The sequence below is a fragment of the Akebia trifoliata genome, chromosome 11 (assembly GCF_017979445.1).
Source record: "Akebia trifoliata isolate Shusen 1 chromosome 11, ASM1797944v1, whole genome shotgun sequence".
Taxonomy (NCBI): domain Eukaryota; kingdom Viridiplantae; phylum Streptophyta; class Magnoliopsida; order Ranunculales; family Lardizabalaceae; genus Akebia; species Akebia trifoliata.
In genome coordinates, this window is record NC_141385.1 from 2,678,432 (window position 1) to 2,698,966 (window position 20,535).

Genomic DNA, 20,535 nt, shown 5'->3' on the forward strand with positions numbered 1-20,535 from the left:
TTTTATTTATGACATTCTCGTTTAGGTCATGTTTCAGCGTCTCGTTTACAATTTTTACTGGAGCATTAAGAAATTTAAAAACTTATGATATTTCTGATTGTAGTGGTTGCAAACTAGCAAAATTTTCTGCTTTACTATTTTATAGAAGTCTTTATTTTTCTTTTGCTCCATTTGATCTTGTTCATTCTAATGTGTGGGGACCTTCTCTTATAACCACAAAAAGGGGGTCACGATATTATGTTTCGTTTATTGATGACTGTACTCGTTATTTTAGAGTTTATCTTATGAAACGTCGTTCTGATTATCTTTTTATTTTTAATAACTTCAGAGCTCTTGTAAAAACTCAACATTTGGCTATCATAAAGTGTTTTCATTGTGATTTGGGAGGAGAATACACTTCTAACGATTTTTCTAATTTGCTTGTTTCCGATGGTACCCTTCATCAAACTTCTTGTACAGATACCCCCGAACAGAATGGTATTGCAGAAAGAAAACATAGGCATCTTGTTGAAACAACCCTTTTTCTTTTTATTGTTTGCTTATGTTCCTAGTGTTTTTTGGGGAGAAGCAATTCTTACTGCTGCTCATTTGATTAACAGGATTCCAACCTCACACAATTCAGGTCTGTCACCCTTTGAGAAGTTGTATAGATATGCTCCTGATTACTCTTCTTTGCGTGTTTTTAGTTCTACCTGTTTTGTTCTTCGACCTCAAGTCGAGCGTAATGAATCGTCCTCGTGGTCTGCTTTGTGTGTCTTTCTGGGCTATGGTGTAGGGCAAAAAGGATATCGTTACTTTAATCCAGCTAGTCAAAAGTTATATGTCTCTCGTCATGTTGTGTTTCTTGAGCATATTCCATTAATTAAATGGTAGCGTGTAAAATAAATTCAAAATGCCACTTTGTCTTATAACGAGAAGGTTCCTTCAAAATTTGAAATGGGTTGACTGCCTGCTTCGGGTCAATCTCCGTCTGAATCAAGGAAACCTAGTACACAAATTTTCTAGAAGATGATTACTAATCTACTTTAATTTTTTCTAGAGTTAATTTTCTTGAGATCTTTAGTACTCAAGCCATCAGTGATGGAAGCCTAAACAGTGGGATGAGACTATATTTTCCAGAAAAATTATATCCATATAAGAAATTGGAAATGATAGTCTCAAAGAATGACGGTTGGGATGTTAGGGATTCTCAATAAAAAAATCTCTCTGTGTTGATCCCTAGAAGTTCAACTTTAGGAAATCTGCATTTCTCCTCAAATCCCAATGATCATGTTGATGGAGAGTCTCAACCAATGGTTGGGACCAGAAAAATCCAACAAAATTATAAAGAATTGTTATTGGCACCCCAGCTTTACTTATTACATCCATAATTATGGATAAAGAAAATAGGATGAATCTCCAAATCGTGCATTGAATATGTCAAAATTCCAATTATGGAACACTATTTATTTTACTTTCCAAAACGTACACGTTATACACTGTTCACTTTTTACGTGTCTATCTACTCATAGGACCGTCACTTTCAATATCTACGAATTCGTAAGTTCGTCACTTTTAACCTTATGGGTTTGTAGATGCTTTAAAGTGAATAGTATACTGTGTGCATGTTTTCATAAATAACATGAACAGTGTACGAAAATCGCAATTAGAATAAAACTCGTGCATGCTTTTGTAAATATCTCAATAAAATAAATAAATGATCGATGATAAGTTAAAAAATTGAGGTGCCAATAAAAGTTCTCTTTCATTTTATTCTTGCTAGATTTTTATTTTTTGGGTTTAAGATTTATATGAACCTAATCATAATTGTAAACAACTATTGCAAATGTTAATTAAACAAGTGTTATAATGTTGAGATAATAATTTGAGCCAAACCTTTGTAATATTTGAATGACGTGTTTTAATCTTTCATTGAGATGTGATATATAATTTAAAAAATTGAAGTGTGATAAATAAAAGTTGGGGTGCCAATAACAATTATCAAATTTTATTAGTCCATCTGAAATAAAGACATATAGGGAGGAAAGTCCTTGTTCACTCCAATCACAAGTCATTTCAATGGTCCTTACTTTTTCACAAAGAAGTAGGTCTCTAAAGACTTAAATTTTTCTAAAGGGGAAATTATAAAAAAAAACATATAATTAAAATTATTTATAAAATTAATATCAATTTTTTAAAAATTATCAAATGAGTAATAAATTGATATTTTAAATGTTGAATTTATTTTTTTATTAAAAATATTTAAATTGTCGCTTTAAGTGTCGATGTACTTCCCACGAAAGTCTTTCAAAAATCTACCTAATAATCATTTTGGCTACGGGCAATTGGCTGCTTTGAAATTGACTAAGGACAATTTTGTTTAGAATTTGGCAAAGTCGATGGTGAAGGGAGGTTGTGAAGTGTTTAAAAGTTCAAGAATATTCTTCGCTCTCCCGTGAAGAAAAGAAATAAAACCCCATCAAAGAAATTTTTTTTTTCATAAAAAAAGTAATGGAAAGATGTAAATGCTTGAAAATAAGGAAAAGAGAATTTCCAAGGTCAAAAACAAACAAAGACTCACTTAAAATCTATGGTTGTGATCCCTTTATTTAGGATAATTAGTTTATTAATCAGTTTCACTTGATGCAAAAAAAAAAAAGGGAATTTTTTCTAATAAGTTGATTAATTAATAAAAAATTAGGATAATTATTGACCAACCAACATAACAGTTGGATAAACTTTTACAACTACATATTGTGGGAGGATGGGCTGTCAATGAATCAGATAAGACCTCAGATCAGATCCGTTCTGATCCCATAACTTTAAATCTAGATCAACAATTTGGATTGTGCTTAGGTTCCAATTTTATAAGTTATTAGGTTTTATGAAGTTTAAATCTAGATCGACAATTTGGATTTTGCAACGGTTAGAAATTTTAAATTTTCTCACCGGATATATAACGTTCACAAACGATCGTATTCAGAACATTTCGACATTTAAAGTGCTGATTTGTTACTCTTTTGATAATTTTTAAAAAATTGATATTATTTTGATAAATAATTTTAATTATAAATTTTTATTGATAATTTTCTTATTTTACAATATTTATCTCAAATGTATCAGGCTTCTCTCTTTCTTCAATTTGTTGCACGTGCTTTGAAAATTTTGCTTGCCAACGACTCTTCCAATAATTGCTAGAGCTACTTATGTTGGCAACAACCAACTCCTAGAACACCTCCTACATTGAGGCGTACTCCCTTTTAATTGGTTTGGTTACTTTGTGTATCATGATAATAATATGTATGGTGCAACATGCAATCACATTTAAATAATAAATTTATAACCTTTTATAATTGTTTTTTATCTATGCACATGTGAAAAAAAAAAAAGATAAATGTATTACACACCGTACATATATGCTATGGTGTGTGGTTAATAATTTTTGTCGGTATTTACCTCACACCTGTGGATTAAGATTTGAGCGAATCGGCCATATGGTCCAACAAAATCTAAGATACAATACCTCATGGAGATATAAAACAAGGTGAGTCCAAGGACCCTTAGTGTAAGGCTAATCGGACTGCTAACATTTTCATATGTTAAGTGACGGTCGTCATCCATGAGCAGCTTGACAATTGTTCTCCATTTGAGATGGACTCAGCATATTCACTCAAAATTATTTAATATCTATCTTACTTCACTTCACACGTCTTCCCTTCCATGGCTAGGCGAGTAAATATACATTTAAAGTCATGGATGTAAGAGCCTTTGCTTACGAAGACCAATTTTCTAAGGGAAAATTATATAAAAAAAACAAACTTATAATTAAAATTATTTATCAAAATAGTAATAATTTTTTAAAAATGATCAAAAGAGTAATAAATCGGCACTTGAAGTGTTGAAAATTATTTGTTTTTACAAAAAATGTTCTGAATACGATCGTTTGTGAATGTTATATACAGTACAAGAAATATGATTTATAGCGACAAATTATTGCGAACGATTGCAATGGCCATATTTTAATTGTCGGTATAGGATCTTTTAGCGACGACCACATATGCTGATCGTCGCTACAGGATTTTTACTGGAAAAACACGCACGACTTCCCCTTCTCTATTCTCACTCTCAAATCTCATCATAAGTTTTTGATCCAATAAGTCAATCAAAAACATTCTTTGCTTTAATCGAACATCTTTTTTCATCATTTTTTTTCTTTTCGAATTTAAATCCAATCTCTCAAAATCGTTTAGGGTTTTTCGATCATGAATTCCTCATCTTAATTTCAATTTTTTTTTTTTTAAATTTTATCTTTGTGGATCCCTCTAATTGTTTATTACTTGGAGGTAACTTATGAGAGTTGTTTTTTTTCATCAAATGTGCTCTTCTGAATCAAGGTTTTGTTTTAGAGATTTTGAAGTGAAATTGATTTGGAAAAATAAGTAAGACTTTCCAATAGTTAGTTTCTCTCCCCATCCTTCACACTACAGGCCAGATCTAGGGTTTATAGATTTTGAATTTATTGGATTTTTTTTTTCTAATTCATTATTTCATACTACAGACTATATCCAAAGGATATTTCTCCATTTTATTTTTTCTTTCAGGTGGAACCATAGCAATGTTCAGGTTTTTTTTCCTTCTCGTTCTTGATTTGTTTTAGTGTTTGAGTACTCGGCTTCACTCAGTGATTTTGGTTCTTTTTTTTTTATTATTTTCTTCAAATCTATGGATATGAGCTCTCCATCTCTCTCTTTCTTTATCATCTTCGGTGGCTTTGATTCTAAGTTATCAAAATGGTAACGAAACTTTAATCAGGTTCGATAATGTAATTTTAGTTCTACTTTTTGTTCGATTTCAAACCAAAACCCTAATATGTATAGTGGATTCTATTTTTCGTTTGATTACAAACCAAAAGCTTAATAATTTTATAGTTTTGATTCTATTGTAGGCTTGGTTTCAAACCGAAATCTTAATTTCTCATTTTTATAGCTAAGATTTTAATAAAAAAAAGTGGTAAGATTATTACGGTTTAGCAATCGAATCTTAAACTCTTTCCAATATTTCAATTTAATGGCTTAAGAGCTAAAGAGTAATTTTTCTTTGGAGGTAGTCTTATTTTTCTAATTTCATTACATGCATACAAGATGTGCACACACATGACAATGTTTTTCTCTAAAATAACTCTGGGCCAAATGTAAGGATCTATCTAGATCTATACCCAACACTCTAAGCGGAAAAAAAAAAAAAAAAAAAACAGTTCAAAGAGGGCACAACTCATGTATAAGATCCCTAATCTTTCCATGGTGGTGTCCAACTCATTGGCACCACCTAAAGGTTAAATCAACAAAAAGATGTTTCCAAATAAACACATAACTAAGTTAATAACACTATCCTTAAAATACACACACACACACACACACATACACACACACATATATATATATATATATATAGGGTCCCGTTCAACACCCTACGCTTTACCCTACATGTTTTGTCCTACATGGGTTAGAAGTTTTGGAATAGGCTGATTTTTGGTGAGGATGATTTCTATGGTGAGGAGATCATCCTCACCAAAAATCATCCCATTCTAAAACTTCGAACTCCATAAAAAAAATGGTTTACAAAAAAAGGACGGTCCACGATTTTTCAACTTGTAAACATGGGGTTAGAAATTTCGGAATGGGCTGATTTTTGGTGTGGAGGATCTTCTAACCGTAGAGATCATCCTCACCAAAAATTAGCCCATTCCAAAACTTCTAACCCATGTAGGACAAAACACGTTTGGTATAGCATAGGGTAAAGTGTAGGGTGTTGAACATTTCCCATATGATAATCATGGACCTCATGCACATTGTGGTTTGCTAGATATGACTACAACCAATTTAAAGCAATCTAAAAGGGTAAGTAAAATAAGGCCATATAGTATGAACTAATAAAATAGACTTGAGAAATAGGAGGTATGTTCAACATAAATAGGAAAAAAATTACAAAAATTTCAATTAATTAATTTTTATGAAAAGAAATGAACTTTATAAATGTCTCCATCATAGATATACATGTGAATATTTTATAAAGATAATTAGAGCCTCAAACCAATTCAAATTGCAGAAAAATAAATTATAATATCAATTGAAACATGATACAAGCCAAGTCAATTTTTATTATTTAATTGGTAGAGAAGACTCGTTAACTCAAACTAACGAAACTAACTACACTAACTCAAAGAGAGGATTGAGAAGGCATCACAAATTGGAATGGAAGCATCAACTATATATTTATATAATTGAGGCAAATATTACAATGCCTACCTATTTATGAAAGGGCACTAAACAATATTTAGATTTTGAACAAAAATAAAGTATTGCTAATGGAATTAGCATATCATTAATTCTAGGAAGGCTCTTCCCATCGAATTTGAGAGCTGTGAGGAAGGCCAATTGATTGATGCTTTGACCAATGATATTCCACTACATCACCTTGGTGATAAAATTTACACCCCAATGATATGGAATTTTTTTAGGGAAGAGCATGAATTTTTTTTTATATATAAACTCCACATTTAAGGAGGGGTCCCTTCAACCCTAATTGATCAAAGAAAAAAACAAAACAAAAAATGGGTCTTATCAAATCTGACAAGAAGGTCCAATAATATGCTATATATGATTAATAATTAAATTCATCTAATTTGAGAAGAAGGTCCAATAAAGAGTTTATGACTACATTTAGTGTAGTTGGTGTAGGGACCAAACAAGGGGGGGGGGGGGGAGAGAGAGAGAGAGAGAGAGAGAGAGAGAGAGAGAGAGAAGGGGCAGTTGCCCCACCCCCTCCCCTATTTTTTGTGGGGGGGGGGGGGGGGGAGAGAGAGAGAGAGAGAGAGAAGGGGCAGTTGCCCCACCCCCTCCCCTATTTTTTGTGGGGGTATTTTAGACACTTCTTTATGTTTCGGTGAATATTTGAGATACCCTATGTTTTTTCAAAGTGAAGCTTACCCCTTTCGACCTTGTTGCCCCCAATTCTCAATTTTATGGGTGATTTAGAGATCCCTACTACATTAGTGATTATATGGGATACCCTTATTTTTGTAACCTAAACCTTTAATTCCTGTCATCTTCAAGCTATTCAACCTTACCTGTTAGTTATAGTTTGTCCCAACAAGAAAATCCTGGCTTGGGCCCTATCTACAGGTAAAATATTTTTGTGTATTTAGTAATACCCCCTGTGAAATTGATGGTATTAGGATTATCGGATTATCCCTGCGAAAATGCAAGATTAGGTTTACCCCATCCATCGAAAGGTAACGCCTTCTTTTGTTGATGAATTAAAGAACAAATTGGTTATAGCCGCTGTGGTTCTAATTCCATTCTCTCTCAGTACAGACCACAGTCGAGAGATGAAAGAACTCATAGCATACTCTGTTTTTCTTTACTTCCTCCTTAAGATGAGGGATCAAGTTTGTGGTATCTAACATTTGGAATCCCACCAACAAGGAATTAGGATCCAAACATGTGTCTGACAATGATAATAGTTCTTTTTAACTCATTCCTTGTAAGAAATCTTGGCCACAAAATAAGAAATTTTGTTTGAAAAATTACTCACCTTTTGCCCCTTCGAGGGTTGAATGTACATGTTCTAAAAAAACCAGATTCCATTGGCTACTTAACCCAAACTTAATAATGTCTCAAAAAGTCATCTAGTTTTATTTGTGAACATACACTTGTATGTGATATAACACTCATATATTCCAATATTATTTGAATGATATTCACACCTCCCAAATGTAAATAGCACAAACATACTTGTTGCCATAAATGGCAATGACAAGCCCTAGTTAATAATGTCTTAAGAAAATAAGTAATTGCCTCATTCGTAGAAGTTTAACTTGTGTATATATCATGATGCCCATATATACAATAAACCAATATGATTATCGAGGGTATAGCTCAGTATTTGTCACCTCATTCACAGTCGATGGCGGTGTTAAATTACTCATGGGCATGTTTGACTTCATTCTACCATGCACGCAAAATGTAGGTGGTAAAGGTAGGGAAAGAGTGCCAAAATAGGTTCCGAGCATAAGAACCACAGTTGCCATTGTTGGCCTATCTACAACATCTTCTTGAACGCATAATAGCCCAATGTGGATGCATCTCATCACTTCGCTTGTCGAAAAATTATACCTCAATGTTGGATCTATAAACTCTAAAGATGTTCCATCATTCCAATGTCTCCATGCCTGCAATAATTCAACATGCTTGTATCATAAATTTGAATCTATGTCTTCGAAAACATACAATCTAAACTTCTCTACTAAATAAAAATGGCCGTTTAAACATACCCCTCCTAGTATTGTTGAATAATATAGATACCCCATTGTTTTCAAACCAATGGAATACCACTTGACCTGATCTTCTCTAAGACACAAACATAACATGACCTAAATGCCATCGTCTTCATCTCTACAAAAATTAAAGACAATGAAATTTTCTTGCTAAAATGTTAAATTATTTTAAGCTATTCATCGACGTCTTCAATCTCTTGTAGAAAACCATTCATTTTTATCTTATTCTTGAAGTTTGAAGGTTTAAGATGAGGGTACAAAATTTTATCATAGAGATTTAAGATGATGGAATTCAACTTCGGAGGAGAAAAAACTAGGCTGTTGTTAAGAGGTTGAAGAAGAGCACATTTAAGTCATTTTTTTTTGTCAATTTCTTAAATAATATCGAGGTAAAGGGTATGCCATCAATTTGAAAACATAGGGTGGTATCTCAAATAATCAAGAAACATTTTTTGAAAGTTATGTCTAAATCACCCAATTAGAAAATAAAAATATGACCAAATATTTACACTCACATAGCTTAGAAGGTTTTCAAAATGCTCTGATTCTTGGAAACTATTGTTTCTCTGACCACTCACAATCTCCAGAAGCAAGACACCGAAACTATAGACATCTGACTTCACTGAGAATTGACCGTGCATTGCGTACTGTGGGGACATATATCCACTGCATGACATTACCAATAAAATAACTCGATATGAAAGATGATGGGTCAAGATCAAGGGCCAACTGAAAAAACATATGTAAAAACAATGTTACATTAATCAATTTTCAAAATATGGATTAGAAGTTTCGGATTGAGCTGATTTTTTGTGAGGATGATCTCTATGATGGGAAGATCATCCGGAAAAAAAAAAAAAAATTCAGTCCAATCTGAGACTTCTAACCCTATTAAAAGTGATTTAGAATGTGGACCGTCGATTTTTTGCCAATTTTTATCAATAATTTGTAAATCACTTTTGATGGATTTAGAAGTTTCAGATTGGGCTGATTTTTTGCGAGGATGATCTTCTCATCATAGTGACCATCCTCGCAAAAAATCAGCTCAATCCAAAACATCTAACCCATATTTTGGAAAACCATTGTTTTTACATATGTCCCTTGAACCGCCCCCGAAAGATGATAGCAAGCTTTAACATTTTTTATTTAAATAAATAAATTTCCTGCTAGTCATTTTTTTCTTTGGCCTTCCCGAATATATTTATCATCCTACATTGGTAAAATAAAAAAAAAAAAAAAAAACAAGGACAAATAATCTGAAATTTTATAAAATAATGAACAACACGATTGAGAATTATAGTACTTACTATGTTCCCACTATTCTATTAGTTGTGCCTTCAGTCTGATCCATTACACAGAGCCTTGCCATGCCGAAATCTACGATTTTGGGGTTCATCTCCGCATCTAACAAAATATTGCTAACTTTTAGATCCCGATGAACAATTCTATGTCGAGAATCTTCATGAAGATAGAGAAGCCCCCGAGCAATCCCTCCTATGATTTTGTAATGTGTTTCCCAGTTCAAAGATGCACGCTTTGTTGGATCTACATCATCCAAGTAAAAAAAAATTAAGTTAGGCCTCAGATAATATGGCAAGTCCATATCAAACTAGGAATACTCTGTGTAATACTATAAAAAAATAATAATTTTAATAAAAGGAATCTCTCTCTGATGAGTGCAAAATAAATAAAACAAAGGAATGGAGCCAAACCAAATATAAAGTGATCGAGGCTTGTGTGGGGCACGAACTCGTAGATCAGGAGTCTTTCTTCTCCTTCGATGCAAAAACCTAGGAGCTTAACAAGATTCCTATGCTGAAGCTTAGCCACTAATAGAACCTCATTTTTAAATTGTTCTTCACCTTGTCCAGAATTTCTAGAGAGCCTCTTAACTGCTATTTCTTGTTCATCAGATAGCCTACCCTAGAACATATAACAAGAATTTGGAAAAAGAAAAAAAAAAGACTGATTCAAATGAAATTATTGTTTCTGTTTTTTTTTTTTGTTGTGTGTGTGCATGTTAACCTTTGAGTTACCTTGTAAACTGCACCAAATCCACCTTTGCCCAGCTTATTAGCATCAGAGAAATTATCAGTAGCTGCTTTTATTGTATCAAAGTCGAATTGCAATGATTCCACATTTGTAATCTCCTCCCCATCTTCACCAAGATAAGGAAATGGGAAATATGTATCAAGTGAGTAAAGATTATTGACTTTCAATGTGTAACATTTAGCAATCCGTACATCTTAGGAGAAATGTACTCTCACAGATGTATCACATACGTAAATCTCAAATTGTGAAATTGATTGATCAGAGTTTTTTTTCGAATATAGTAAAAAAAATATTTAAATATCTAAAAATGATAATTTTTCAATGTTGGATTTGAATTTCATTTTCAAAGCCTGTGATTGGGGAGAAATTGAGTCTTTTTTAAGGAAAATGCTGAAGTAACATTGTGGGGGACATTTCTGGCGTAGATGTGTCACAACCATAGATGCTTTTCATCGAGAAATGAGTGAGAATTCGATGAAAAGCATCTATGATTATACCACACATATACGTCAGAAATGCTCCCCACAATGTTACTTCAGCACGACTCTTTTTTTAATATAATCTAGGCCATGAACTCTAGAGGGATGAGCTGTTATTTAGTGTGCGTGCCAGTCATGTGGGTCCAACAGGTCTTAGTAAGGGTGGGAGCATGACTAAGTCCCGCTCGCCTACTGTTTCAGCAAATGTGATGCTATGGTGTTAATGGATAGCCTGCTTGCATTTCAGAACACATGAATCAATGAGTTCCTTAAATTTCTTTATGCCTAGCATAGGCACAAAGAAGCAAGAACTCTATGTTTTTCACCCCAAAATCAACTCTAAAAATCTTAGAAGAGATTCAGTCACAAAGATAAATGTAGCAAGGAAAAAAAAAGATTAAGGCAGAAGATACTAAAAACAATTTTGTGATTGTTCTGTTCTTTTGTATTTCAGTTTTGTACATATATTCCAGAAAAAAAAAAAAAAACCATTTTATATGATCTAACGAGATCAACTGGAGACCAAGTCTTCCAATAGGGACTACTTGCATGGTTCTCTTGATATGGGACCATGTGAGAACAACTTTCTGGTGTTCACAATTAGTCTACACTAAATGACATATAAGAAATTAATGAAAAAACTTAATAAAAGTTAGACCCAAAAGGTATGTTACTGAACCAGGGACAGAGAAGCGATAGCTCAATAGTATTTTTTAGCTTGTTGTCATGACTAATTTGATCAACAACTTGTTTCTATCTATATCAGCGTTTGTAGACAGGTAGGTCCATCTTTTTCAATCAAATTAGTCATCACAATAGATAAGATGATTGACAATGGCTACTTACTATCAAAATTTTTCTTTGTCCTTCTTCTTCGTGATGAAAAGATAATGAGAATGATAGAGAGAAGTACTAATCCAACAAACGAAGGAACAACTATGGCAATAATAATTGTAGATGAATTCTTTCCGCCTCCTGCATGAAAACAGATCAATTTTTCATTAAGCAACCCACACTATTGAATATCAAAATTCAAAGCCAAATAAAATGAATAAGTTTTTAATTGCCTTAAGGTTGTGATGTAGGAAGTCGGAATAATTATTTGCAGAGTAAGAGATAGCACTTTGATTGCAAAGTGAAGAAATTTAGAAGATTATTTAGAAAAAGAACTTCCATGCAAGTGCTAATCGAAACAACAAAAGAGCTCATAAAATAAATGATGTAGGACAAGCAAGAATTCATGGAATGTTTGGATCACAAAAAGTCCAAGTGTAAGGTGATAAGGTCCAAATTATTCGATTTTAGGACCGTAACTACACTAAGATTATCATCATATAATTGTTAGTTCCCATAAATAATTGCAAAATTAAATTATTTATCCAAATTAATAGAGCTAATGAGATATCATTGCTAAATGCAGATAAATAAAACGCACGTGAAAGTTGTCAAACGATTAACAAAGTCGGTTACAATATACGTGCAAAAAGGAGAAAAATGATAAAAAATGAGCTGAAAAGGGTGTCACGTCACCGTGCCGCGGTTGGTCTTGGGTGCTCCGCGGTGATCTCGAGGAATTTTTCCTTGAGATTTGCATGAGATGTTCTAGAAGCTTCGGTGGTTGTAACTAAATGGATCTTTCGAATCAAATCATCCGCCAAATCAACCCGATTACCCGAATAGGAATATTCCAAATTTGAGGGTTGATTTCAGAGAAAAGGGCTCTCTTCTTCTGTAATTTTTGAGTTTCTTTCTTTAGAATTCTCTGTAATTTTCCTTTGGGAGAGCTTTTGAGTGAGAACATCAAAAGTGATCCATTAGCTCCTATTGCAACTCTGTTGAGAGACCATCAAAGAAGGAATCAACATAACTGTTATTCTAACAGTTGATAAGCAGCTTCTCTCTTGTGTATTTACATTGCATACCAAGTACTAACTAAAATGCCCAACTCACTCCTACATTGAATAATTGCTCTAACAACAATTCAGATACGTTGAAGTTTGTAGAGGTTATGGCCATTGGTAGTCTACAGTAAAGCTGTAGTTCTATTAACTGCAATAAGGCCACGGATTATATATGGAGGATGAATGGTTATCCAATATTTTAAATATGGAGTAGCCCAAACCTGGTTAGAGAATCAAATTGGTGCTTGGTTTTGTTACTCTTGATTGTGGTATATTGCAACCAAACAGACCCAATTTTTCTAATTACATATTAAAATAATTTGCTAGTATAAATTGGAAAAAACGAGATGAATCATCAGAGGGGCATTAAGGGTATTTTAGACTTTTAAATCATTTCTTCCATGGGGCTTTAAGTTTTCACACTAAAAAACAGATGTCAGGGTTGTTTTTTGCTCAGAATGCTCACAAACTGCTTACAAACTCCTCAGTTCTTGCCCATGTCAAGCATACAAAACAAGAAAAAAACCTATATTTGACGGCCCAAGGCCATCGAATTTCATAAAATTTGACGGACCAAGAAGTCAAAATTTTCATTGTCAATTTTTTTTTCGACAAACCAAAACCATTAAATTTGATAGCTCTAAACCATCGAATTGGGGATCAACAAAAATTTCAATGGCCATAGGCCATCAAAATTCATTTCCTAAAGTTTGTGGGTTTTGGCCCGTCGAATTTTCTTGTCAAAATTTTCAGTTTTCACATAATGATACAAGGGTAGTTTTATAATTATAAATTAGGATTGTCATTCAATACACATTGGTACATGTGATTGGTGGATCCCAAAATTCCGTGAGCAAAAATCTTTTCCACACCTCAATGCATGTCATGTAGGCCACAATCCTATGCACCCAATCAGCCATGTAGTGATCATGATTTGTATCAGGTTTGAAGAAAAAAAAATTACAATCATTTTTTAAGTCTGATATTTTGGATTGAAATTGAACGGTGGTTGACCTCCAACATTTCAACCTAAGGATTTTAATATTTGTATGTCTAAAGGATGATACTAAGCCTCAAAGGAATAGTCTATATTGATCTCAAGGAAACTGCATCCTTAAGAAAATTTTACTGATTCCTATAAAACTAGAATTGATCTCTAGGAAATTCATTTGACTTTACTAAAATTATTAAAATCGCAGCTGGATGACCCAGATGGTGATACTTACGTTTTGTGCTAATCATATCAGATGGAGGAGAAGCTGGAGGAGGTTGTGGTGGTTGATAGAAAGGATAAATCTCGTGCCTCAAAAAGCAACTTGGTTGTATGACTCTCCCACCTTGTTTCCCATCACAACAACTCTTAGTCCGAGCCACAGCATTTACTAAGGGGGCGATTGATTGCGCTTCAAAACGCGGAATTTCCAGCGTTTGCGTTGAAAAACGGCGTTTGACGATATTTTGCGTGTTTGTTAACGCTTTTAAATGCTGCGTTTTGACGCGATTTACGAATGTTAACCGCTGTTTTGAAAAGCGGACGAGAGAGGCTTCGCGCAACCGCGTTTAAACGCAATCAAGTGAAATGACTACTATACCCTTCGACATATTTAGAAATTACAGCTTCTGTCCGCGATATTAACTTCGTTCATCGAAAGGGTTTTTCTTACCCATCGATTTCCTCAGCAGCAGCCGACTGAACTCATCGACGACGACGACCACCAGCTCCGATCTAACATATCGACGACGCCGAAGTCGACGCTAACTTCGTTCAAGTGAAACCCATCAACGACGATGGCGGAAAAACGATTTGAAATTCAAAAACCCATATCGATCGACACCCTTTATCGTTGAACTCAACCCCGATCAAGACAGCGACGAAGATCGACGGCATTGACGACCTCGTTTGCTATTGACGGCATTGAAGACGACGACTCGAAATCAATCCCTCCGTTTACTCCTTTTTCCGATCGAAACCCATTTTTCCAATCTCTGTGAGCTCTCTCTCTCTCTAATTGATTTCAATTTTTATGAATAATTCTTGTCGAAATTGCATATTGAATAGAAAATCTTCTGTTAGGGTTCTAATTTGTTGATAGAATTTTATTACCAAAAGAACATGTATATCGATCTAAATTTGTGTGAATAATTCGTGATGAAATTGTGTATTAAAGGTTGGATTAACAGAAATTTTTCTGTTAGTGTTCTAATTTCTTGGTAGATTTTTGTTAAAAAATAAATTAATAGAAATTTTATTTGTTAGAAATTTTTTCCAACTTATTTTCTTTTCCATTTTAATATTTTTCCATTTTCCATTTCTATATTATGGATAAAAGTGACAAGTTTGATGACTCAAATGTAAGATACCATTATTATCATTGGATATTGTTTCCAACTGCCTTTGCTCCATGTTTAAATTTTTTTGCTTCAAGTATGATATTTTTAATAGACCATGTTTTGAGCTTGTAACTATAATCAATGTGGAGGGAGTTCATAAAATTATTTGTTTAGTATCGAAACTTAAAGAAACTCATCTTACAGTTATTGAGACGTTAGTTGTTAAAAAAAAATTGATGATTTTAGTTTTTTATTTTTCAGTAAATAATCCAACTATCATTAATCTGAACAATTTTCTATTTTCTAAACTAGGAGTAAAAATTAAGATGATTGTGGTTTTTTTATTTGACCATTGATTCCCCATAAGTTTGAGTTGGGTTTTTAATTTTTATCAACCCGTGTTTGTATTTAGTAGAAAAATAGTTTGAGTTGGGTTTTTAATTTTTATCAACCTATGTTTGTATTTTGGAGAAAATAGGATTACTTCAGATTTGGCATTGATCTTTGAATAGTAGGTGGCATGGTCCTCAACATTAGCCATTGCTAGAATTGCAAATAAGTGAGAGACTACCATGATTAATAGGTCTCTAACTGCCTCAATGATGTTGTACAATCTCATCTCTTAATATGTGGCTATATTTTTCTGTTTTTGAATGCTTCAAGTTTGATGCCAATGATCTCAAGATTGTACAATTTGAAATAATTTGAGTGAGCTTCATTCAAAAAGCAAACAAGATGCAGAATTATGGTGGAATTATCTATATGATTTGTTTATTTTCGTTGGGATTAAATAAAAAATTAGTAACCTTGGGTATGATGTTAGTTTAGGAAACTTTTAGGAGTTTGATATTAATTGTCTAAAGTGGTCTTCTTTCTCTGTTCAGCCACTTTAGAAGAATCATAATTGTTGATAATTATATTGCTTGTAGGTGAATTATCATTACTTTCTATATGATATGTGAAGAGAGTGTCAATCACCTCCTCATCCATTGCCTTGGGACTAGAAGTATCTGGTCTCATTTTTTTTTTTTCTCTTTTAGACATTTACTCGACTCTCCCCTTTTCAATTCCATCCTTCTTTATTAGCTGGCTCAGATATTATTTTAATGCTAAATATGGGACTCTTTTGGAGAGTTGTTGTTTGCAGTTTGTTGGTCTATCTAGAAAGAAAGAAATAGAAGAACATTTGGGGCAAGGAGTCTTTGCCTAATTCTATTTTGGCAACCGTATGTTCATTTTGTCTAAAAGTTACAAAGAGTTTAGGGGTTCCTTCTTTGGGCTTTGTAAAGTATGTGATAGGTTTTGCCAATGCACATTACATGGCAATAGGGTTGGTAGATCCTCCTTGCAACCTGAACTATTTTTACCTCTCTAACAATTTTTTTTTCTTTCTATTGTACTAGTATACTCATTTAGAAATATCCAATCCAATTGTTTCCAATTTAATGTGTGTGATGTTTCCGATTTTGACATTAAGAAAACTTGGATTAAGCTTAGGCCACCATTGTATTCATTATAACTTTGAAATACTTACACTAACTAAAGGTTTAAATCGAAAGATACCTTTTCATATGCATAATAATGTCAAATTTTATATGCATTGTAATTTTTCAAAGCTTAGGCCACCATTGTAATTTTTGATGCATTCTGCGTACATTATGTTGAATTGTGTATTATGCAGGTATTTTGTTTATCAGGAAAATTTTATATGTCTATTTTTAAGAGGAGATGCTGCCGAAATTTCTATAGAATTATAAATTTTTCTATAATTTTTTATAGATTTATAAACATTTTAAAATTAAAATAATTATTTTTTTAATTTTTTATATAATTTTATTATATTTATATATATATTTAGTGTAATTATATATGTATAGGGGTATTCTGGCAATTTTTATGCATTCTGGTTGCATTATCAACCTTAAGGGCATTCTGGTCATTTTACCCTACTACAGCAGATTTTAGAAGCTGTATCAAACAGTCCACAGTCAGATTCTAGTCAACAGCACAGCAGTTTTTAAAAGCTCTATCAAACAAGTTTTTCAGCTTTTCAGATTCTGACAGCAGATTCAGACAGCAGATTCAGACAGCAGAAGCTGACAGCAGTTTTAAGAAGCTGAATCAATCGCCCCCTAAGCATCTGTTGCAATCAAATGGAGATAAATCTGGAGTGCATTGCACTAGCCCATATATTTTCTGAAAGTTTGTAATTTGTTTCTCTCCAATTGCAAATTTAAGAGTAAGAGATCCACTAGAAGCTCTTAATGCAAGCTCATACATCAACTCTTGCAGTATCTTATTAAACTGATTTGGGTTTGAGATATTGTTGACATTCCACATATAGAGAGTCGGCCGATCTTGCATAGCGGAGAAGATGGATTCATTGGAGTACCTTAACATACACTCGTCATAATATATAGTTGGCTCTGTCTGGGTTGGACAGCGTTGGGTGATTTCTTTGGTTGCTGTCTCCACACAATTCTTGCACACATCATCCGTAACGTCTCCTCTACAAATGAACAGGCCATAGGCTTTATCTGGAGGATTTCGGCCTATGGTGGTGTTGTAAAATTTGGTATTGGGTGTGGCATTAGAAGATAAAGAAGAGAGTAGTGGGTTGAGATTAAGACGAAATTGGCTATTCCTAGTGTAATTTTGTCCTTCACAGAAGTTGTATACAAAGGTAGGTGGGGAGGTTTGGGCAATGGTGAGACCACCATGAATGAAGATGGAACAGACGAACAAGAGAAATTTGAAGAAAACCAATGTTTGGTTTGGGCCAATTTGGATTGATTAAAGGAAGTAATTAATTAATTATGAAGGTATATTAGTTGTATGGGTCGATCAATAAAGATGAATTGTAGAGAAGACTTTGACGAATCAACATTTGGAAAAATCAAAGCCTCCAAATGTGAAAGTTATTAAATTAAAATTTGGAAAATTTTGAAGGACCAACGTCATCACATTAATATCTTCTGATGGAGAAAGATATAACGTGATGGGACGGAAGTGGACGGGAATGGAGACTGGGGCGGAGCTATTAAGGAGGTAAAGTCATTACAACCATATTTGCCCCCACCCCTCACCTCCCTTCAATTTTTACCTCCCCCCTAAATTTTTTGTTCATGACACTGCGTTTTAACCGGGCCTTCTCACATATTAATTGGAAATGACCTAAATATCCTTTTTTTCAACTTATATCCAAAAATCATTCATCTTCAAGTTCTTCAACCATACAACTCACAATAGTTTGCCCCCACTACTAGAAAATCCTGGCTCCACCAGTGGAGAGAAGGAAACCATGGATATCTCATGTAGATACTAATGATAAAAAGGAAAAACACTTTTCTCATTGAGTAAGATTTTAATTAATCCAAAAGGTCAAATCCAAAACCACTGACACCTCTAGATTTATGGTAAAAACTTAAAATCCAAAAAGTCAAAAAATTTAAAAGAAAAACCCTTTTTTTTTAGCTTCTTCCCGGGTTTTGAAAATGAATGACTAGTAAACTTCCACGTGACTCCTAAATTTAAAATTAAAATTCAACTATGAAGAATACTTTTTTTTAAATTGTTTTGTTGAAAGTTCTTCGAATTTTTACCTCTACAACCTTCAAGAATCGGATCATGTTTTTGGATGCCACAAGGTGAGCCCAAGAACCCTTAGTAAGGGTGAAATCCTTACTAATTTAGTAAGGTTAGTTGGACTCTTTTTCTATTCTTATATAGCCCTAGTCACGTTCATAATTTTGGTAAAAAAAAACACACTGAAGATAATTAAATACTTTACTTCTTTTTTATAACCAGTCCACCTCGGGTGTAGGCACCATCTCGCGCAGTACAGGTTTATATGTAATCTACCACTTTTCTGTGTAGGGACATAAGGAGACTCGAAGTCACAACCCGGGAGCACACCCAGTTGCATCTTACCATCTTAACTAACTACCGATGGCTAAATATTGTATTTCTAGGTACTGACCAAAATAATTTATGAGAGATTTACCTGGCAGACCTTACTTTGTTGAGTTTTTACCCACCAAACCTTAATTTATCAAGTTTCTTACCCTCTCAAACCTTGGAGTGGGGATCCACATCATAAAATTAAATTTGATGCGAAATTCTTAGAACTTTTCAAAAAATAATTGAAAAAAAGGGTTAATTTTCACCGTTAAACTTTAGTTTTAAATTCAAAAGTTTGGTAGCCATCCATTTCAACACTTTTGATCAAGCTGAAAAGGAATTTTTTTTTTTTTTTATTCTTTTGCATTTGAGTTTTCCCATGAAATCTATAAGGCTGTGATGTTGGATTGTCAATTTGTTAATTCATGTGAGCCTAATGACCCTTAGTAATATTTGAAATCTTACTAAATACTAGCCTAAATCAAAAAGTAAAGTTGTTAAGTAACAAACTTAATAAATAGGAGAGTTTTTGTAATAAAATTGCAACAGATAGGTCTGCCTAGGGGTGTAAATGGGTACCCATTTAACCGAACTGATAGGAACAGGAACCGTTAGGTCCTATCCAATGGGTACCCCGGTCATCAAAAATAAATAAATAATGTTAATCAAATCAAAGGAATCTCTCCTTGCGTGCATTGGAGCCAAACCAAAAATAAAGTGATCGAGGCTCGTGTTGGCAATGAACACGTAGATCAGGAGTTGCTTGTCTCCTTCGATGTAGAAACCTAGGAGCTTAACAAGATTTCTATGCTGAAGCTTAGCCACTAATAGAACCTCATTCTTAAATTTTTCTTCACCTTGTCCTGAATTTCTAGAGAGCCTCTTAACCACGATTTCTGGTCCATCAGATAGCCTACCCTAACTGAGAATACATAAGAAGTTGGATAAAATAAAATAAAACTAGCTAATTCAAGTAAAATTATTACTTGTTTCTTTTTTTTCTTCTATTTTAACCTTTTAATTACCTTATAAACAACACCAAATCCACCTCTGCCTAGCTTATTAGCATCTGAGAAATTATCAGTAGCAGCTTCTATTGTATTAAAGTCGAATTGCAATGATTCAAAACTTGTAATTGTTAGATTATATTATTTTTATTTATTTTGCTTATTTCCTATTATTAGTAGGTATCCTATTGTTGGTAGGTTTCCTATTTTTTATGTTTCTTATATATAGTTCAGTTTTTATGTAACGCATAATTAAGTGATTATTGGAATAAAAAACTCTAGCTTTTCTTGGTTTTCACATGGTATCAGAGCCACTATCTTATGGATTTTGTTCATATTGTTGATGAACGATTATTCTTAGCCACAGATTTTTCTGAAGAAATTTTTTGTTGAAGAATATTTTTTTTTGTGCGGTCGTAGAATCGTTTTCGCTACCGTTCGCTCGCTCGCTTCTGCACGTCTTGATTGGATTCTGGTTTGATTTCGCATTTCAGTTTGATTTCGTTATTATTTGGTGATTATTTTTTAGTCTTCTTTATTTTTTTCTCATC

The 20,535-nt window shown here is 33.4% G+C and overlaps 1 protein-coding gene across 1 annotated transcript; it reads right to left on the minus strand.

Moving 5' to 3' along the window:
• Window positions 1-7,742: 7,742 nt before the first annotated feature.
• Window positions 7,743-17,870, minus strand: LOC147390311 (cysteine-rich receptor-like protein kinase 25; the record flags this gene model as incomplete). Its single annotated transcript, XM_086457817.1, has 9 exons — window positions 7,743-8,209; window positions 8,830-8,980; window positions 9,622-9,859; window positions 10,027-10,237; window positions 10,351-10,472; window positions 11,692-11,860; window positions 12,518-12,677; window positions 13,969-14,149; window positions 17,207-17,870. Coding segments are annotated over 9 exons (2,205 nt in total), but the record flags the coding sequence as incomplete, so codon positions are not given.
• Between the last annotated feature and the right edge of the window lie 2,665 nt (window positions 17,871-20,535).